General features: G+C 40.0%; 1 protein-coding gene across 3 annotated transcripts in view; it reads left to right on the forward strand.

Annotated features, from left to right (window-relative positions):
- MROH9 (maestro heat like repeat family member 9) overlaps positions 1–15,569 on the forward strand; it is an 88,405-nt gene extending 72,836 nt beyond the window's left edge. The window contains exons 16-22 of one of the 3 annotated variants that reach the window (XM_007088719.3): positions 654–791; positions 3,335–3,511; positions 6,377–6,529; positions 6,631–6,747; positions 7,349–7,451; positions 13,503–13,565; positions 15,082–15,569. In XM_007088719.3, the coding sequence (XP_007088781.1) occupies positions 654–791; positions 3,335–3,511; positions 6,377–6,529; positions 6,631–6,747; positions 7,349–7,451; positions 13,503–13,565; positions 15,082–15,368 (1,038 nt within the window). In that variant the 3' untranslated portion in view covers positions 15,369–15,569. Of the gene's footprint in view, positions 1–653; positions 792–3,334; positions 3,512–6,376; positions 6,530–6,630; positions 6,748–6,984; positions 7,310–7,348; positions 7,452–13,502; positions 13,566–15,081 lie in introns of those variants that run through there. The other 2 variants (XM_042976742.1, XM_042976743.1) reach the window with 2 other exon arrangements.
- Positions 15,570–19,505: the final 3,936 nt, after the last annotated feature.

Consider the following 19,505-nt stretch of genomic DNA (forward strand, 5'->3'; position numbering starts at 1 on the left):
TATATATACACACACACGTATATATATACATGTATATATATACATATATATACACAAGTATACGTATATATATATATAATTTCTAACAACATGGGAGTTGGAACACTGACCTCCATACCATCAAAAATCCACATGTAACTTTGAGTCCCCCAAAAACCTAACCATCGATAGCCTACTGTTGATTGGAAGCCTTTTCCAATGACATAAACCATCAATTAACACGTATTCTGTATGTTATATGTATTATATACTGTATTCTAACAATAAAGTAAGCTAGAGAAAAGAAAATGCTATTGTAAAAAATCATAAGGAAAAGGAAATACATTTATAGTACTGTGGTGTAAAAAATCTGCATATAAGTGGACCCAGAGAGTTCAAACCTGTGTTGATCAAAGGTCAACTAGAGACATATACAGATATAGATACAGATGATATATAGATATATATGCATTTATTTCCTATTATGACTGCTACTGCTCCTTCCAGAGAACTCAGAGATTATGAACACAGAAATGTGTGTAGCGATACATATAAGCATTTGGAATTTTAGTGAGATTCATGCTATGGTTTTACCGAGAATGTCTTGATTTTTATGACTGAATCGTGCATTGGCCTTTATTCTGCTTATGATCTTGTTGACTGTTTTCTTGCAGCTTCTGAATAACTTCTTCAAGGACCCATTCCCAGAAGAATTTTTGGTTCTCTTCAGAAACTGGGTCAATGACTCCAATCCTGCAGTTAGCAAACTGAGCCTCCAGAAAATTGCCAACATGGCGCCAGTTATCAATGAGGTACGCGCGAATGTGTGTGTGTGTGTGTGTGTGTGTGTGTGTGGGGAGGGGGGTGGGTGTGGTTTGTGAATGCCATCACCATCAAAGTTAACCTGAGATTTGATATTGCTCAATATCTTTACTGATAAAACATTGATATTTCTCAGTTTCTAACAGCTAAACCAGTATCAAAGCCTGATGTTTTATCGGCAAGAAAATTGGGTTGAGTAGAACTGGTGGTGTAAGTAAATTCAGGAGCGTAATGACCTTGTGTACATTTTCCCCACAAAATCATTTATTGCCCTCGGAATCGAGCAGCATCGTCCTACACAAACTCCTTTCTTTCAGTCGAAACCACGCACACGTTAAGTTAATTTCCCCTTCAATACACACAGGTGCTGACACATTAATTCCGATCTTGGGGCCCTCGCTCAAGGTTTTTCTTCCACACCTCACAACACATTCCTCCTTCACCCACACATATTCACATTTGTCTCCTTTTTCAGCTCAAGTCAAATTCCGCGGAATATTCTGACCTGGCAGCCTCGTTCTTCTCAGAGCCACAGCAACTGTCAGCACTCGCTTATACAATACTTCATATCAAAAATTCTCTATGGGGCACCTGGGTGGTTCAGTCAGTTAAGCGTCTGACTCTCATAATCTCACACGGTTTGTGGGTTCGAGCCCCGAGTCAGGCTCTTGCGGACAGTGGAGAGCCTGCCCGGGATTCTCTCTCTCCCTCGCTCTCTGCCCCTCCCCGACTCTCTTGCTCTGTTTCAAAATAAATAAATAAACTTAAAAAAAAAATCCTCTATGTATGATGCTTGGGCCAGCCGTGTCAGCATCTCCCAGAAAACTTGTTAGAAATGCAAATTGTCAGGCCCCACCCCAGGCCTGTGGAATCAGGAATCCTGGGGTGGGGGTGGGGGAATCAGGAATCCTGGGGTGGGGGCGGGGTGGGGGGGCCACCAACCCGTGTTTTTGTAAGTCTTCCAAGTGATTCTAACACAGTTTAAACTTGAGAATCACTGTCTTACGCTGTTTCCTACTGAATCACGTGAACACTTCTTGCTTTCCAGGAAGATTGAATCTAAGCATACCCTTATGTTTTGTAATTCTCTTATAAATTCCTTTTTCCTTAGTTGTTTTTTGAATTCCAGTTAGTTAACATACGGTGTAATATTAGTTTCATATGTACAATTTAGTGGCAGTTACATGCAATACCCAGTGCTCATCACAAGTGCACTCCTTCATCCCCATCACCTACTTCACCCATCCCAAAGTATCTCGCATAATGGCATTATGCTGATTCCATAACCCATTGTTGATTGAATAATAAATTTAATAATAAATCCTTGTTTATCTATGAAGCATGGTCTCTGAATGCTCAAAGCCGGTCAGTGGGCACCCATTTTTGCACTTAGAGAGACATGAGCCATGGTCTGTTTGCTTTAGATAAATCACACATGTCAGTGTACATGCTATTAGTAATCAGAGCTATTTATCGCCTTGTCTGGCACTCTTCCCAATGTTATTAACAACTGAAAGGAAGATTCTATGTCAAGGTTAGCTAGGAGAGAAAGAGAGAAACAGTGGAGAGGGAGCTGGGCTGAGATCACATACTATCTATTGGTAAAGACAACTTTCTAGCCAGATGCAAGGCCTCTGGCTATTTTTTTTTGGTAAATGGTCTCTGTTTCTTTTGCTTCTTTTCTTCCCAGCCTTTGTTTCTCTTCTTTGAGAAGAGAAGGTGTCTCCTTTTTGCCTTTTTCCTTGCTTTATAATCTGCTGTCTCTGACTCCCAGGCCTTGGCTCAGCAGCTCGGTGGCTCTCATGTCCACACAAGTCACTGGCACCCGGTTTAGAGGTCACACTGTTCGTGATGTGCTGGTGAATGCTTAACGGTCACCTCTCTGGAAATAACACCAATTTCTCTGGTGTAGGTACTCTCAATGCGGCTAATTTCAAGCTGTCAAAGGGGCGTCATTAAACAAAGAATTGGGGAGAGATACACAGTAGCACATCACAATTTAATATTCCTACCATACAGATAGGATACATGTATCATATGCCCTCAATGGCATATAAGAGTAAACTGGAGGCAAAGAAATAGGAAGTGATAAGTTTTGAGTATTTATTACCTTTGTTTTATTTCTTTACAGATTTACCAAACTTGGTTTTTAAGAGTGACTTTTTAAATTTTGATTCCAGTGTAGTTAACATGCCGTGTTATATTAGTTTCAGGTGTGCAATAGAGCGATTCAACAACTCTATACATGACCCATGGGGTGTTCATTGTGATAAGTGTACTCTTGATCCCCTTCACCTATTTCACCCTCTGCCCACCCCCCTCCCCTCTGGCAGCCATCAGTTTGTTGTCTAGAGTTGAGAGTCTGTTTTAACAATCAGCTTACAAAATTTTTGACAATGTGACAGTTGACCGTCTGGGGGCAACCCCCCCACACCCCTGCATGCTGCCCAAACTCTGGTGTGTTTGGTACCAAATGCTACCTCAAGTCTCCTTCTAGCTCCAAAATCCAACCATTTTCCTCTTGTATCTATAGATAGAAAATGTCTGCAGCTTATTAATATCCATCTTGGATGCCTTCCTCTCAAAAGAAAAGACTGTTATAATTCGGGCCTTACTCACCCTTCGAAGACTCTTAGGCAAACTGGACAAGGTGACCTACTCTTCTTTGTGTATTAGGATTGCTTCCAGCTACTGCCCTCTGATGGATCACGTGAGTTACAGTTACATACGTGACATCATTCGGTTTTATAGATAAGCTGAAGGCCCAGAAGACAGTCATTTTGTGCAGAAGCACCATCTTTTCCAGAGATAACAATATGAGTCAAAGAAGTACAATCTCTCTATATATAGTTATATACATATAAAACTAACCCGTGAGAACCTGGAAAAGTCGGCCCATAAGAAAAGAGAAGCAAAAAATAGCCTCTGTCTTTGCATGAAAGAGGAATTGTAGCTCAGTAGCTGTATCTCGGCTAACCCTGGGTCTGGATTCCCTGGGTTCAAATCCCTGTTCTGCCTCTTATGAGCTGTGAAATCTTGAGCAGGTGGTTTAGTCTCTTAATGTTCTAACCTCTCCACCTATAAAATAGAGAGAGTGGCACGTGTATTATGGGCATTAGAGATGACGGGTACAATGCCCCAAATGTGTTAGTTATTATCATACAAAACTCTAAGTAAAAGGTCTTTCATCAAAAAGTTGTGCATTTTGAAAATTCTCATTTTGTATAGTAAATGTGTTCTAGAAAAGTTGGGTGAAAGCAAGATATTTTAATAAGCAACAACACTTTGATATGCCATGGAGAATCTATTTATTTTTAAACACTTCTATGAGTTGTTTGTGAACCAGAGAATTATTTCGTAGAAAATTATTTTGCCAAAATTTATAGGCTCTTAATTATTCAGGTTTCATTGAAGAAGGGCACAGATTATTAAATTATAAAAAAAGAAAAAAAATTATAAAAAAAGAATAAATTTAGTGGCAAAAATTATTTTCATAAAGACATAGTAATAATAATGGTAAATGGATTTATTGAGCATTTACTAAGTACCAATCACTATTCTAAGGGATTTACATGGACTACCTCATATAATTCTCTAAACAGCTCTATTACTATTATCCAGTTTACATGTAAGGAAAATAAAGCAAAGAGAAATGAATATTTGGCCAAGTTCACACGGCTAATAAGTAGTGGGAATGTCCATGTAATAAATTATTTATTATTTGGGGAAAAAAAAACTAAACTAAACTAAACTAAATAAATAAATAATCAAACCAAACCAAATGAAAAGAGGCAAAATCAGAGAGGAAAGTACCAAATATCGATTTACCCTAAGTCATCCCTTGGACATAGAGTATTTGAAAACTACTGGATATCAATAAAACTATGACACTATGTGTCTCCATTTTTTTTAATTTTTTTTTATGTTTATTTATTTTTGAGACAGAAAGAGACAGAGCATGAACGGGGGAGGGTCAGAGAGAGGGAGACACAGAATCCGAAACAGGCTCCAGGCTCTGAGCGGTCAGCACAGAGCCCGACGCGAGGCTCGAACTCACGGACCGCGAGATCATGACCTGAGCCGAAGTCGGCCGCTTAACCAACTGAGCCACCCAGGCGCCCCACTATGTGTCTCCATTTTAAAAGAAAAGAATAATTTGCTCAAGCTTAATCTATGGGGAATAAAAACAGGATTTCGTCAGGTGTGGGGCACTAAAAGCTCTTTCCACTGGTCCAGATAGGCTTTCAATGCTTAGCATATCTTCCTATAGACTAAGGATACAACAGGTAACCCACAGATGAATGCACTTTGTGGGCGTGTTACATTTGGCTGTCATTTTATGTCATTTGTGTTACATTTAGACTGTTGTCTGAGTCCATTATTTTTAAACTGGGAGATTTCTCCCAGAAATCTGAATTGTAAATGAAATACCAGAAGATTTGAGAATACTGGAGCCCACAAACCCATTTGGCAACGGTCTGCAGGAGCTGGGTGCCCTCTCTGAGAGAGGCCAGAGCCCTCTGCTTCAAGCCCCCCTCCTCTCCCTGCTACCTGCTTTGCTTGTTTACATCAGCTTCCTAGCCCCAAGGACATGACTTGACCATTGCTTTAGGTTTGAGCTTTGATCCACGTTTGTTACCTCCGGGAAGGAACATACAAAGCCACATTAGCCATTTGTATTTTGCTGGGAATATATCTAATATATTTCTGAAAACAGAAAGGAAAAGCAATTAATGAAATCATGAACAAAAACTGGGAAGTGATACGATATTTTTAAAGATTAACCTCTTCTCTGACTTGCAGTTTTTCTCTCCTAGCTTTTTATAATCCCAAAACCTTCCTATTTGGCATAAGCAAGCTCTTAGAAACCTGGTTCTTATGCCATTGGTATTCACCAGTAATCTGCAAAGGCCTCCAGCCTTTGAATGCACCATGGTTACTTTAAGTACCTTTATAGAAATTACTTCCAGGTTATACAGATTATTCCAGTTTATATTTTTAGAACGTTCTTAAATACCATCTTCCTGAATTTAAGAAACACTTTTCACAGGGAATTTTCATAATGCATCTGAATTTGAGTAAGCGAATCTTTATTTTCCAATCAGAAAAAAGCGGACTACTTAGACTGAGATGAATCTTTTCTAAACATAAATGATAATTATAATTATATATATGTATGTATGTACATATATCTACATGATATATATACACATATAGTATATATACATGTAAATATATTTAAACATATATACGCAAGTGTGAGATATGTATCTCCCACTGCTTAAATAAAAAAGCCTTAGGGGCGCCTGGGTGGCTCAGCTGGTTAAGCGTCCGACTTCAGCCCGGGTCACGACCTCGCGGTCCGTGAGTTCGAGCCCTGCGTGGGGCTCTGGGCTGATGGCTCAGAGCCTGGAGCCTGCTTCCGATTCTGTCTCCCTCTCTCTCTGCCCCTCCCCCGTTCATGCTCTGTCTCTCTCTGTCTCAAAAATAAATAAACGTTAAAAAAAAATTTTATAAAAAAAAAAAAGCTTTAGTAATATCCTCAGATGTGACCTTTCTCTGTGTGCATTTGTAGAGTAATGAAGGCATTCGGAGTATGGCCATTCGACATTTTGGTGAATTACTCAGGGACATGAGTCATTACACGTGGATGCTAAATGATGTGGTTCTCGGAGGCTTGGTGCCCCTGATCCTGTTTTTGGAGGACACAGATATCAGTGTAGTTAAAGTAAGTCCTGTGATCTCGTTTTTCCTAGTTTTGCAGAGAATCATAGTGTTTTTGGTAACATCAGACGAGCAGATCTTCAGTGACCTTTTTCTGCTTCACAGGCATGTAGACATACATTAACAATCTGTACCTCAGAATTAGACTGGTCAACATCTTATTTGCTCAAAGACAAATATTACAATTTTGAGCTGGTGGTGCTCAACATCTGTAACAATCTTGTAAGTAACCCCACAATGTTTACTACCTTAGGAGTTCTAGAAATAACTTGAAAGGAGACCCAAAGTGATGAAAGGTGTGGCAGGGACAGGAGTGGACCCTGGAGAAGGAATGTGAAGAAAAGATAAGACATGAATAGTTACAAGCTAGGGCTTAAGACCAGAAAAAAATTAAATTTTCCACTTCTTCCCCAACATGGATCGCCTCTGATTATCTTTCTCCAACCCACCTACTTTGAGCTCCGGATGGTGATAAAGGGAGGAACAGCATTTCAGATCACCAGAAACAAAACTGGAGTTACTCTGTCATCATCTTAATGAGCTGGTGCTCTGGAAACCAGCATGAATTGCAGCAATAGACAAGCGGGGCTGGAAGAATGCCACGTAAAAGTTGGAAACACAAAGTTGGGCTTAGGAATCATATAATAAACTGAATAACATCTACAAACAAAAGGGTAAAGTGTATACATAGAAATCTCCAAGGTTTAAATTGGGCCTAATTTGGTATAAGCAACCAAGCTCTTTTTTCTGGAAGCCTCTCCAGAAGAAACGTGCTTTTGCCGATGACTGAGGTTTTTTTTCCCCCCCCTCATTTTATTTTCAGCTTGTTTCTCATGAGAACTACATTACAGATTTGATATCTGACACCTTGGGGTTCCTGAGAAGCTCCCGAATATATCTGAGGAAAGCATCAGTTATTTTAATTGGTAAATAAAATTCAATTCTCATTTTTTAATTTGCCTTACAAGGTACAGAATGGGGTAGCAGCTGGAAGTCTTTCTTAAAAAAATACAAATTTTCTTGGTTTATGAGGGGCAGCACCTGCCATGGTGGTATCTATTAATCAAAGTTAGATATGTGATGAGAATTGAGTTCTATTTGCTAACACAGTAAGTATTATTATACAAAGTGTATTCAACAGGATGAATTTCAGATTTTAAGATGGTGGCAAACCATTGCTAATTCTTCCCCTTCGCTGCCTAAAAATCACTACCCAAAGAGCAGGAAGAATATAAAAAATACAAATACCATCTTCAATAAAACAGGACAACTGTAACTACAAATTACAGATGAGGAAATGCTACTCGATCCAATAAAGTTCTTTCAAAAGTGTTGTGGGGGGAGGGGAGGTGCAGGAAGATTCTAACAGAGGACAGCTAAAGTTTTTGATCTTGTACAAACCTGACCAAACAGGGGTTTTTTGCCCCCTCACTAGTTTGTTACCATAAAGATCAAAATTAATAAACCTTTATTTGGAATGACAGGAGGTGAGTTCCCTGTTTGGTAGTGGGATCTTCCCTTGACCCTATTTAGCATCATGGAGTAGCAGGGGCACCCAGGACCGAGGAAATAGTCATGTCAGTCGGACTTGTAGAGAGGAGTCTGTCAGTCAGTGAAGGTAGAAGACAAATCAAACCAGGCTCATCACTAGAGCTCATGATCTCTCTGGGGCTTAGAGGAGCAACGCAGCACAAACATGCAGAAAATCCTGTGTCATAAGAACTTTATTTCAAACCAGAAAGAGCTCCTATCCTGAATTCTACCCTGGAACTTTCTGCCAACAGTCCTCTATAACTAATATTGCAAGATCCCAAAATAAATAATTGAAAAAGGCATTATTTTTCTACAGAGGTATTTCCATGGGGAAAATAGAGGACAGAAAAAAAATTAGAAAATGTTTCTACAGACCGGATAAAAACCATGATATATATTTCTGTGAACCCAAAACTTTGTTATGTAAAGATCTAAGGTATAATATCAACACACAGGCAGTATATGATAGGAGAACGGGAGCACGGGAAAAATCAGCTTTCAAAGAATGGGGGGAAAGCGTAAGAAAAAAACTATATAACCATTAGTACACTATAACCAGCAGAAGAGAAAATATATATTGTTGAGAACCTTAGGAAGGAAGGAACAACAGGTACAGTGTTGAGAAATGCTAGCAAGAGGAATGAAAACCGGCAAGAAACAGTTTGAAAAGCTAAGGGACAATGAGCAATCCAGAAGATAGATAAAAGAAATGCCAACTATGCATAAATATCCCTGAAGAAGAAAAATGATTAGGGGCACCTGGGTGGCTCAGGCAGTTAAGCGTCCAACTTCGGCTCAGGTTATGTTCTCATGGCTGATGAGTTTGAGCCCCGTGTCAGGCTCTCTGCGGTCAGCTCAGAGTGTGGAGCCTGCTTTGGATTCTGTGTCTCCCTCTCTCTCTGCCCCTCCCCGACTCGCATTCTGCCTCTGTCTCTGTCTCTCTCTCTCAAAAATAAATAAATATTAAAAAAATTAAAAAAATTTTTTAAAAGAAAATGATTAGAGCAAAAAGGCATTCATTCCAAAGGGCTCCTGGGTGGCTCAGTCGGTTAAGCATCCAACTCTCGGTTTCGGCTGAGGTCATGATCTCATGGTTTGGTTAAGTTTGAGCTCTGCCTTGACAGTGCAGAGCCTGCTTGGGATTCTCTCTCTCTCCCTCTGTCTCTGCCCCTCCCCTGCTCATGCTCTCTGTCTCTCTCAAAATAAATAAACTTTAAAAAAAGGTATAATTTAAGAAATAAAAGAATTAAATAAACTGAGGTTTGATCAAATGTTTTTTCAAGAAACATTTTATACAGAATGCAGCATTAAGTCATTTCTTAATAAAGTTACGGAACTTCACAGTTAAAGAATTCTTTGAGCATTTGGGGGGGAAATGTCATCTATAAGTTACAAAATAAGTAAATCTGGCCTTAGATTTCTCCACTTCAGTATTCAACCCTAAAATAAAGTAGAATAGTGCCTACAAAATCCTAAATGGAATGAAAAGAAGAGAGAGGAAAGAAGAAGGAAGGGAAAAGGAGAGAGCAGCAAAGAGGGGGGGGAAGGAAGAAAAGAAAAAGAAATAAGAGTCCCGGGGGGAGGGTGGGAGATGAGTGAGGGAGGAAGGAATGAAAGGAGTATGGACGGACGAAAGGAAGGAAGGGGGATGGAAAAAGAAACTACAATGCGTGCAATATTTCTATGGAAAAAAAAAAAAAAACCTTGCAAGTATTACTGAAAGACACAAAGAAGATCTGAAAAAATAGAAGGGTATAAACCAAATTTTGGGAAAGAAAGAATCAAATTTTAAAATGTGCCAATTCTGGGGTGCCTGGGTGGCTCAGTCCGTTGAGCGTCCAACTCTTGATTTCAGCTCAGTTCACGACCTCAGAGTCGTGCATCCAAGCCCCACATCGGGCTCCACAGAGCCTGCTTGGGATTCGCTCTCTCCCTTTCTCCCTGTCCCTTCCCCCCTCTCTAAAATAAATAAATAAACTTAAAAAAAAAAAACAAAGAAAATAAAATGTGCCAATTCTTTCCTACATGGATCTATGCATGGAATGAACTGCCAATTCGAATATCAGTATGGCTTTCTTTTTGCAAAACTGACATGTTGATTCTAAAAATAATGTGGAAAGTTAGCATGCAAGAATATCCAGGAAATTCTGACCAAGAGAAAAAAAAAAGATGGGGCCAGGGGTGGGGGTGGGGGACTAGCTCTATCAGATATTAATACAGCTACAGTACTTAAAATCACATGGAATAAATAGACAAACAAGTAGAACAAAGTTCCGTCCAGAAATAACTATCAAAACATGCAGTGTTTTAAAGTGAATCATTGGCTTTAACTAACAGTGATGAGAATATAGAATCTTCCTTAAATAGCTTCGGGACACCTGGTGAGCCATCTGGAATTTCAAAAATTATTTCATTCCTATCTTACTTACTTCAAATAAATTCCAGATAGTCAAAGGCTCATATGCTAAAAATGAAACCATAATGATAAATAAAAGTAGAATAGTATGGAAAAATTTATTGTATAGTCATGGGGTGGGCAAGACCTTTCTAAAGTAAAGGTCAAAATCTAGGAACCATGAGGAAAAGATTGATAAACTATGAAAAAAAGTAAATACTTCTGCAGGGCAAAACCACTATAAACAGTCAGAACCCAAATTGAGATGACACCACAAATGAAGGGTGAGTTCTCACTGTCCAAAGATTCTTTATAAATCCATAAGAAAAGACAAGAAATTCCTAAAAATTCCCATTATCGGCATAGAATTCTGTACAAAATAGCTGACATTTAATAAAATAAAATTAAAAAAAACAGACATATAGAAAGAATTTTTTCATGCAAGAAAAAAACCAAACAATGGAAATAGAATCCAGGATATACAATTCTTGAAGTAGGTATGAGCTTTAAAATAGAAATTATAAATGTGTTTAAAAGATTAATAAAATGGAATGCATAATTCAGTGGGTAAAATGAACAGCAGATTAGAAAGACCTGAAAAGAGACTTTGAGAATTAGATCTGTCAGAACAAAATATTCAGCTTCAAGATCAAAGTTTGAAGAGATAAGAGTAGAAAATAGGAAAAGAGCGTAAGAGTATGAGACATGGTGAAAAGGTGAGAAATACACATCCATAAGGAGAGAGGAAGAAGAATGAGACAAAAATATTTGAAGGGTAAAGGCCAAGAATTTTCCAAAACTGAAATAAGATAATAACAAGAAATAACACATCTAGGTTTGGACAAAGGAAAATAAAACTTTAAAAATATGTAGATAAATAATTATATTTAAAAATATTTAGAACACTGGAAGGAATTCAGAAAAATTGTTTGAATTAATACATAAATTTAGCAAGCTTTCTAGACATAGCATCAAAATACAAAGATCAATTGGATTTCTATACACTAAGAATAAACCATCGGGAAATCAAATTTTTGAAAATGCCTAATACAATAGCACCAAAAAATCCTGAAATAACTCAAAATAAAACTACAGAAAGATGCCCAAGATGGGTACACAGAAAACCAGAAAACCCTGAGACAATTTTTAGAAACTTAGATACATAATGTTGGTGGACTAAAGGATCAAGAGAGTATGGTAACTTCGACTCTTCCCCAAACTGATCTGTAAATTCAGTGCAATCCCAAACAAAATCTCGCCAGGGGCTCTGAGTGTGTGTGTGTGTGTGTGTGTGTGTGTGTGTGTGTGGTGTGTCTGCGTGTGAAATGAGACAAGCTGATTCTAAGTTTTACATGAAAATGTAATGGTTTGAGAATAACCAAGATGATTTAAGGAAGAACCACAACGTTGAAAACTTATAGTACTGGGTAGATATCAGGACACAGTATCCATGAAGGTAATGTGGCAGTGGCACTGTGATCGAATGAAGTCAAGACACTACCCCCCCCCCCCGCCCCCGCCACACACACAATTATGATACAAGTGACCCTGCGCAGCAATAGGGAAAGGACAGTGTTTGCTTTAACGGTTCTGGGTTAATCACACAGGGATATAAAAAATATCTTGACTCCTATTTTATGCAATATAATTACAGTTGGATCTACAATCCAAAAATGTAAGAGGTAACACAATAAAGCTTCTAGAAGTAAATACTGAGTAGTAGGATATCAGGATGACCTTGAGACAGCAAAGATTTCTTATAAGGACCCCAAAATTCACTCACCATAAATAAAAAGATGGTGAACTGGACTACATTAAAATTAAAGACTTCTGTTTATTAAAAAAAAAAAATGGAAAAGTTTAGCCCCAAAGCAGGAGAAGAATTTGTAAGGCATGTAACATTTAAAAAGATTAGTACCCAGAATAAAAACGCCTACAAACATATAAGTAAAAGACAACTCAATATAAAAACAGGCAAGGGACTTGTTAGAACAGGCATTTTACAAAAGAAATATAAAAGTGGCCAATAAATACTATATAAAATTATTATTAATCATGACCAAAATAGCAAAGAAAATCACAGTGCGATGCCACCAAATCCATGAGAATAACTGAAAGGAAAAAGACTAACAACGTCAAGCGGTAGGAGGCAAAGCAATGGAAATGTTCATAGTTACGGGTGGGAGTGAAAATTGATACAACCACTTTGGAAACTGTTTAACGGTAACGATTAAAGGGGAAGATAAGCATATCCCTTAGCCAATAAGTCTTCTGCTAGCTACATACCAAACATTAATGCGTACAAATGCATACCAAAATTCATGTACAAGAATGCCCACGATAATATCATTATTCGTATAGCCTCAAATTGTTCAGCAGCAGCAGAATGGATTTTTTTAAATGCTGCATTCGTAAGATGGAGTATCATATAACAGCGTTCAGCAAACTTTTTCTGTAAAGGAACAGATAGTAATTATTTTAAAATATGAGTACTGTCTGGTCTCTGTCAAAACTACTCAGCTCTGCCATAAAAGCAGAATGGCTAAAAGTAGCAATGGATAATACATAAATATATGAGCCAATGAGCTTGGCTTTGTTCCAAGAAAACTTTATTTGCCAACTCCTGATATGTAGCAGTGGAAATGAATGAACTATTGCTTCATTAAAGAAGTTGGATGAATCTCCCGATAATGCTCAACAACAAGTTGAGCTAAAGAATAGTCTAAGGGGTGGGGGAGGAGATTGGGAAGGGCATGCCAGAGACTTCTGGAATGGTAACAGTTTTTCTATTTAATGACCTAAGTGGAGCTAGAAATGTTCTCAGTAATCATGCACTGAGCTGTGCCAATATGATTTATGCACATTGATACACATAAATATATCTCCATAAAAAGTATCATTAAATAATAATTATTTGAAAGCACTAAAAGGTGTTCCAAGGATAATCTAAGACATGGTTTGCTTTGAGGAAAGCTATGGAGGCAGCTAGATTAGAGGATGCATTTCCACAATGTATTTTGGGGTCACTCTAATACTACTTTGTGCGTAGGGTACTTGGCAAAATCAGGTGGCCATTTACTGCTCAGAGATGAAATTGAAGTCATGCTTGAAGGTAAGTGTTGAAGTTATAATGAAATCTGTATGTATGAGTTATGTATAAGTCTAAATGAATTCACTCTCTGTGATTCAATTCACATGTGTTCTATAATGGTGCCAGGGACGGGAGAAGGGTGGTAGGGAGGAATCAACGGAAAAACTAGGTTAAAGGGTATCTTTTTTCTTTTCTCTTCTCTTCTTTTATTTCTTTTCTTTTTTCTTTTCTTTTCTCTTCTTTTCTTTTTCTTTTCTTTTTTTCTCTTCTCTTCTCTTCTCTTCTCTTCTCTTCTCTTCTCTTCTCTTCTCTTCTCTTCTCTTTTCTTTTCTTCCTTTCCCTGTTCTGCTTCCCTTTCCTCCCTTCCATTCCCTCCCCTTTCTCCACTTGCACCGGAGAGAATTAAGGAACAGTGTTTGCTCTCAAGACGTCCAAACTTTGGCATCTCTCTCTTACCCTCTATGTCCTCATCAGGATCAGATTTACAAACAGGTGGGATAGAAAATAGGGTGGCAACTTCCCTCCCTTCCATGTGTGTGTGTGTGTGTGTGTGTGTGTGTGTGTGTGTAATAGACTTTATTTTTTAAAGCAGTTTTAGATTTACAGCAAAATTGACAGGAAGGTACAGAGATTTCCTATATACCTCCTGCCTTCACAATGTTGCACAGCCTCCCCCACCATCAACGTCTCCCCCACTCCAGATGTTTGTTACAACTGATGAACCGACATCGACACATTATGATCTTCCTTTTTTATTCCTTCATTCCCCCCATTCACTAATTTCTTCAACACCTATCTGTGGACAACCTGCAAATGCTAAGCCCTGTAATTCTGCCTCCGTGTCCTCAGAATCTTCTTTCTCTCCTCCTTCTCTTCCTGCTCCTTCTCCTCCCTTTTCCACATCTGTCCTCCCCTCCCCCCCCCCCCATTTCTTCTTGTTAAGAAGAAAATAACTCCCACAAGCCTGGTGTCTGGATATAATGACATTAGCCTTTTGGTATATGTATTATCTCAGATATTTTTAAAGAATATAAGCTATTATATATTTATTTTTTGAATTATCAAAAAGTTGTGTAACTTTCTCATTTCCTCATATATTCATGCCAATATTCATATATTCATGCCAAGAAACAGGGGTTTGCATCATCGTAGTAATATGTGTGTGCCATTTCATCTTATGATATGGCGGATTTTTACGTGGTTCTCTGTTGATGAATGTTTAGACAGATTCCAACTTTTCTCATTATTATGAGTACTACTGAGCCTCTTGATGAATATATATTTATGCCATGTAGCAGAATGCTTAGCACATGACAGGCACTCAGTCAATGTTTAGTGAGAATTCCTATTTTTCTTTTAATGAGGTCTGGTGGGGATAGCAGATAAAACCTCCTGGCTGCTTCTAGCCAAAATAGTGAAATTTAAGGGTGGAGAGGAGAGAAGGAGAGACTCTGTGAGACATGGTGTTTGTTCAGGGTTAGAGCTTCTCGACCACGAAAGAGATGTCTTGAACTAAAGGTTCTTCTGCTCTTAACAGCTATTGACAGAGTGCTTTGGGATGAAGATCCCATCATCAGGCAGTTGGCAGAAATCACCCACAAAATTTTTAAGGAAATAGCCCATAGACTGACATCCTCACATGTTAAACAAACCTTCCGAAGATTATTTCACTTCATCTATATAAAAAAATTGAAGCCTCTTTACAATTATAACTGGCCCAACAACGTGGCCAGCAGTCCTATGAAGATTAAGGAAACCAATGGTGACAAGGAAGGACTTACCGATGAGAATTCTGTATACATGTTTGTAAAGAATGAGACTTGAAGAACTTCCCAGAAGAGGAATGGTTTTCCTTTCCCACCTGATAACTTGAGTCTATAGGTACGTGCTTTTCTGAAGGATGCTGGAAGCCTTTCCTGTCGCTTCTTAACTCTCTATTCAAATAGAGAAATCCGTTGCTTCTTTATGTTTGATGCTGAGCAGAGAGTTCACCTCATCAAATCCGCTAATAAAATTGAAAAATCATATAAGCAAAGCATTTGATGAGAAGCTCTTGATTTTGATCAAATCAACCTGCGTCTACTGAACACCTTCCAAGTACCAGGCACGATGCTAGGCGGTGGGGACATCTGGATGATATAAACAGGGTTTCTGTTCTCAGGAGAGTCACAGCATGGCTGTTTCCATCCTGCTTGGGCAAATGCTGCCCAGGGCAGTTTCAAAAAGGAAGGAACGGAACTTGCACTGCAAGACCAAGGGGAGCCCCTGTATTCTTGCATTCTTGTTGGAGACACTGAGGCAAGAAGAGTGTTGGGGGAGAGCTAGAGACTTTGTTAAGGACACAGGTGGGCAAGGAAAGAATGGGGAGAGCTGAGGCCTGAGGGGAAGATGATGCTGTGCCCATCACTTTAAACTTTTTGAAATGAAAATAGGATAACCCGTCCTAGTTAGTGGTGACCATTGCCCTCAGGATCTGGTGTCCCGCCATCCTGACCCATCAGAAAGTCCTCAGTGGTCTTGCCTGACCTGTTGCTTGGGCTCATCTTTCATTCCCCTCACCGTACCTCCCTCCCACCCTGTGCTCCCTCTCTGGCATCAACCCCTCCAGCCACAGGAAACTACCGGTAACCCTACGGTTCAGGTGTTGTGTCTTTGTAATGTGTCAACTCGCAACGCTCGCACATTTCCACCGCTTCGTGGGCCCACCGCACTGGTGTGGGGTAGCAGTCACTGCATCTGCCCTGGGGTCCTCCTTCCACCTCTCTGACTTCTGAGCCAGTGGGTTTAGTTCCGTTGACAAAGGACACCAGCTTCTCCTGTGGGACAGCCATGGACGGTAGAAGCCATAGGAGACTACCGCAGCTCCAAGACTGTGGGTTCTACCCCATCCTTGCTGTCCTACTTTACATCCCCCCTCTTCCCTTCCCAACCGCATTGAGCTTGAGACTTCAAGCTTGGCATCAATGTGAAGACGACAGTCTTGCAGAGACTACGTCCCCCATGGTTGCTTGCAGTCACATCCTTGGTCGTGCCTCTCTAATTCAACCCTGACCCGTGTATGGGAGATGCACTTTCCAGGCCCCTTTGGAGTGTTGCTCCTGTGTTTTGCCTTAATGCTCTGTGTGCCCTCGTTACATTTACCAGCTTACAGTGAAATTATTGCTTTTTTTCTCTTCCTGCCCCACAACGTTCAAGTTTCTTAAAGGTAAATGCTGTATCTTACGCCTGGTGGAGTACTCTAGAGCCCCATGGTGCCTGGCACCTGATGAATGCTCAGTGAACGCATGCCAATGAATGAAGTGCTAACGGGACATGTTGCCCTCACGCTTCAGTAAGAATTTTCAGATATTAATAAGCGTTGGTTAATATTAAACATAATGAAAGAATGGATACTTTTAATTTACTCCTTAGTCCATATTACTTCATTCTTACCCAGATGTTCCAGACCTCACTTCTCAAAATCAAAGCAACTTCCTTTCCCACCTTTAAGCGAGCAGAATACCTGGTGTGGTAGGCTACATAATAACCCTCCTAACGATATCCAATTCCTGATCCCCAGAATCTGCGAATATTTTACCTTCCGTGGCAAAAGGAGCTTTACAAACATGATCAATTAAAGGATCTTGAGGTGAGGAGATTAGCCTGGATTATCCAGGTAGGCCAAATATAATTATAGGTTCTTTATAAGAACAAAACGGGAGGCCAGAGAGGAAAGAGATTTTTGGAGATGCAACACCCTTGCTTTGAAGCTGGAGGCAGGGACCAGAAACCAAGGAAGGCAACTCTAGAAGCTTAAAAAGGCAAGGGAATGGATTCCCTCCCCGAGCCTCCAGAGGGAGCACAATGCTACCAACACCTTGATTTTGTTCCCAGTGAAACGTGTTTTGGACATCTGAACCCCCAAACTGTAAGACAATAAGTTGATGCTGTTTTAAGCCACTAAATTTGGTAGAGCAGAAATAGGAAACTAAGATACCTAGATTTCTACGAAACAAAGCAAACCAAAGTAAACTCTAACTCTCCCCACTCAAACACACACACACACACACACGCACACACGCACACAGACAGCAATGAGTATAATGGACCTTACGCAAATGTCGAGGTTTCTGTAAAAGATCTGATATTCTGTGCTATTTATACATTAGACATGCTCTTCAAAGTCCATTAGGCCACCCCATCCTCACACCCAACTGACACTACAGCCTCTTCATCATCTCCCGGCTCTCTCTCCACTTTCTCCCTCCCATCTCTTCTCCCCACCCCGCCGCCCACCGCCCCGAATTCCTTGACTTCCCAGGAACCATGAGCTCTTTTCACTTTGTTGTAAAACAGTTGGCTCTCCACAGGTTCCAACTCTAGCCTGGACTTCCATATGCTCTGAAGACATAAAGGCCTTCTTGCAAAACGTCCTATCTTCCTGAGGTCCAATTGTGATTCTAAATAAATAGCACATTCCCTGCTGGCACATGTCTGTGTTACTGTCATTTTCAAAAATTTTAATAATTCTTGCAGGCTTCCCCATGGCAATCATGAATGTGACCTTTGGTGCTGTGCAGAACGTGGCCACCGTCCTGGAATACTCACCCCTCACTCTCTGCTCTCCGGGGCCACTGGCTTTCTCATCTCTGTGTGACCCATGCATTAGGGCCTGCGCTCATGCTCTTCCTGTGCCTGAAACACATCATCACCCAGCCAGTTAGTACCCATCTTTCTTTCTTTCTTTTAATGTTTATTTATTTTTGAGGGAGAGAGACAGAAGAGGAAGGGCAGAGAGAGAGGGAGACAGAGGATCTGAATCGGGCTCTGCAGTGACAGCAGAGAGCCCAAAGCAGGGCTCCAACTCATGAACCATGAGATCATGACCTGAGCCAAAGCTGGACGCTTAATCCACTGAGCCACCCAGATGCCCCCCTACCCATCTTGCAAACGCCAACTCAAAATTCATGTTCACAGAACCCTCTATATGCCTCTGTAGCACTAACCACAATTACTAGAATAACTAGGGTAATAACTAGGATAATTACGGAACAAATTAATGGAAAAAGTAATTTATTTCACAATGAGTTGCCTATGCCCTGATCCCATTGCTAAAACGTCAGTTCTAGAAGGTCATGCACCGTGTCTGCTTGGTCGCCCCTGTATCCGCCAGGGGCCTGGCACAGTGCCTTATGCATAATAATATTTAATATATATTTATCACATGGATCGATGAATGAATGAACGAATGAACACATAACCAGGTTTTCTGATACTAAGAGGCTAGATGTGTTGGTAATAATAATAATGGGAAGACCCAGCCAAAGCTTGATTAGGTACATTGTTGTGGCCCCTGGTATAAGGAATGGGCTCCCATTTGTTGGATACCTACTATGTGGTCAGCATTTGTCTTATGATTATCTTAATTCATTTTCACAATAACCCCGGAAAAGGGATATTTTTGCCCCATTGTGCAGATGAGGCACTACCGTATACTCTATTAGCTTTGATGTCCACGGAGCTGGAGAGAATGTAAGTGGTCCCTGGTGAGGTCACTGTTCCAGAAAAGACCACTGGCCTCTCTTCTATGCAACAAAATGATGGTGGCACCCGCTCAGGGAAGGAAATAGCCTCCCACTGAGATACCCTCTCTAACTCTCAGTATGTTCCTGTTGCACATTCTGCCCACTTCCTTCGAACAAAATAGCGACAGAAATTGATAAAACTGAGTGGCAACTATATGCCAGACACTGTACAAGGTGCTCTATTGCATTTGTTCTTCCAAATATCTCAGCAGTTGACTCTTATTACTGTTTCCATTTTACCCTTTAGGAATCCAAGTCTCAGAAAGGTCGTGTAAATCGTCACCATCTTAGGGAGAGGAAGATAGGATATTTAGCCTCAGGGACTCCAGACCCAGGGATCTCAATCACTACCACATTGTATTTGCCTTTTAGGGATCGATTTTTCCCACTGGCTATA

This window comes from Panthera tigris, chromosome F3 (assembly GCF_018350195.1).
Source record: "Panthera tigris isolate Pti1 chromosome F3, P.tigris_Pti1_mat1.1, whole genome shotgun sequence".
Classification (NCBI taxonomy): Eukaryota; Metazoa; Chordata; class Mammalia; order Carnivora; family Felidae; genus Panthera; species Panthera tigris.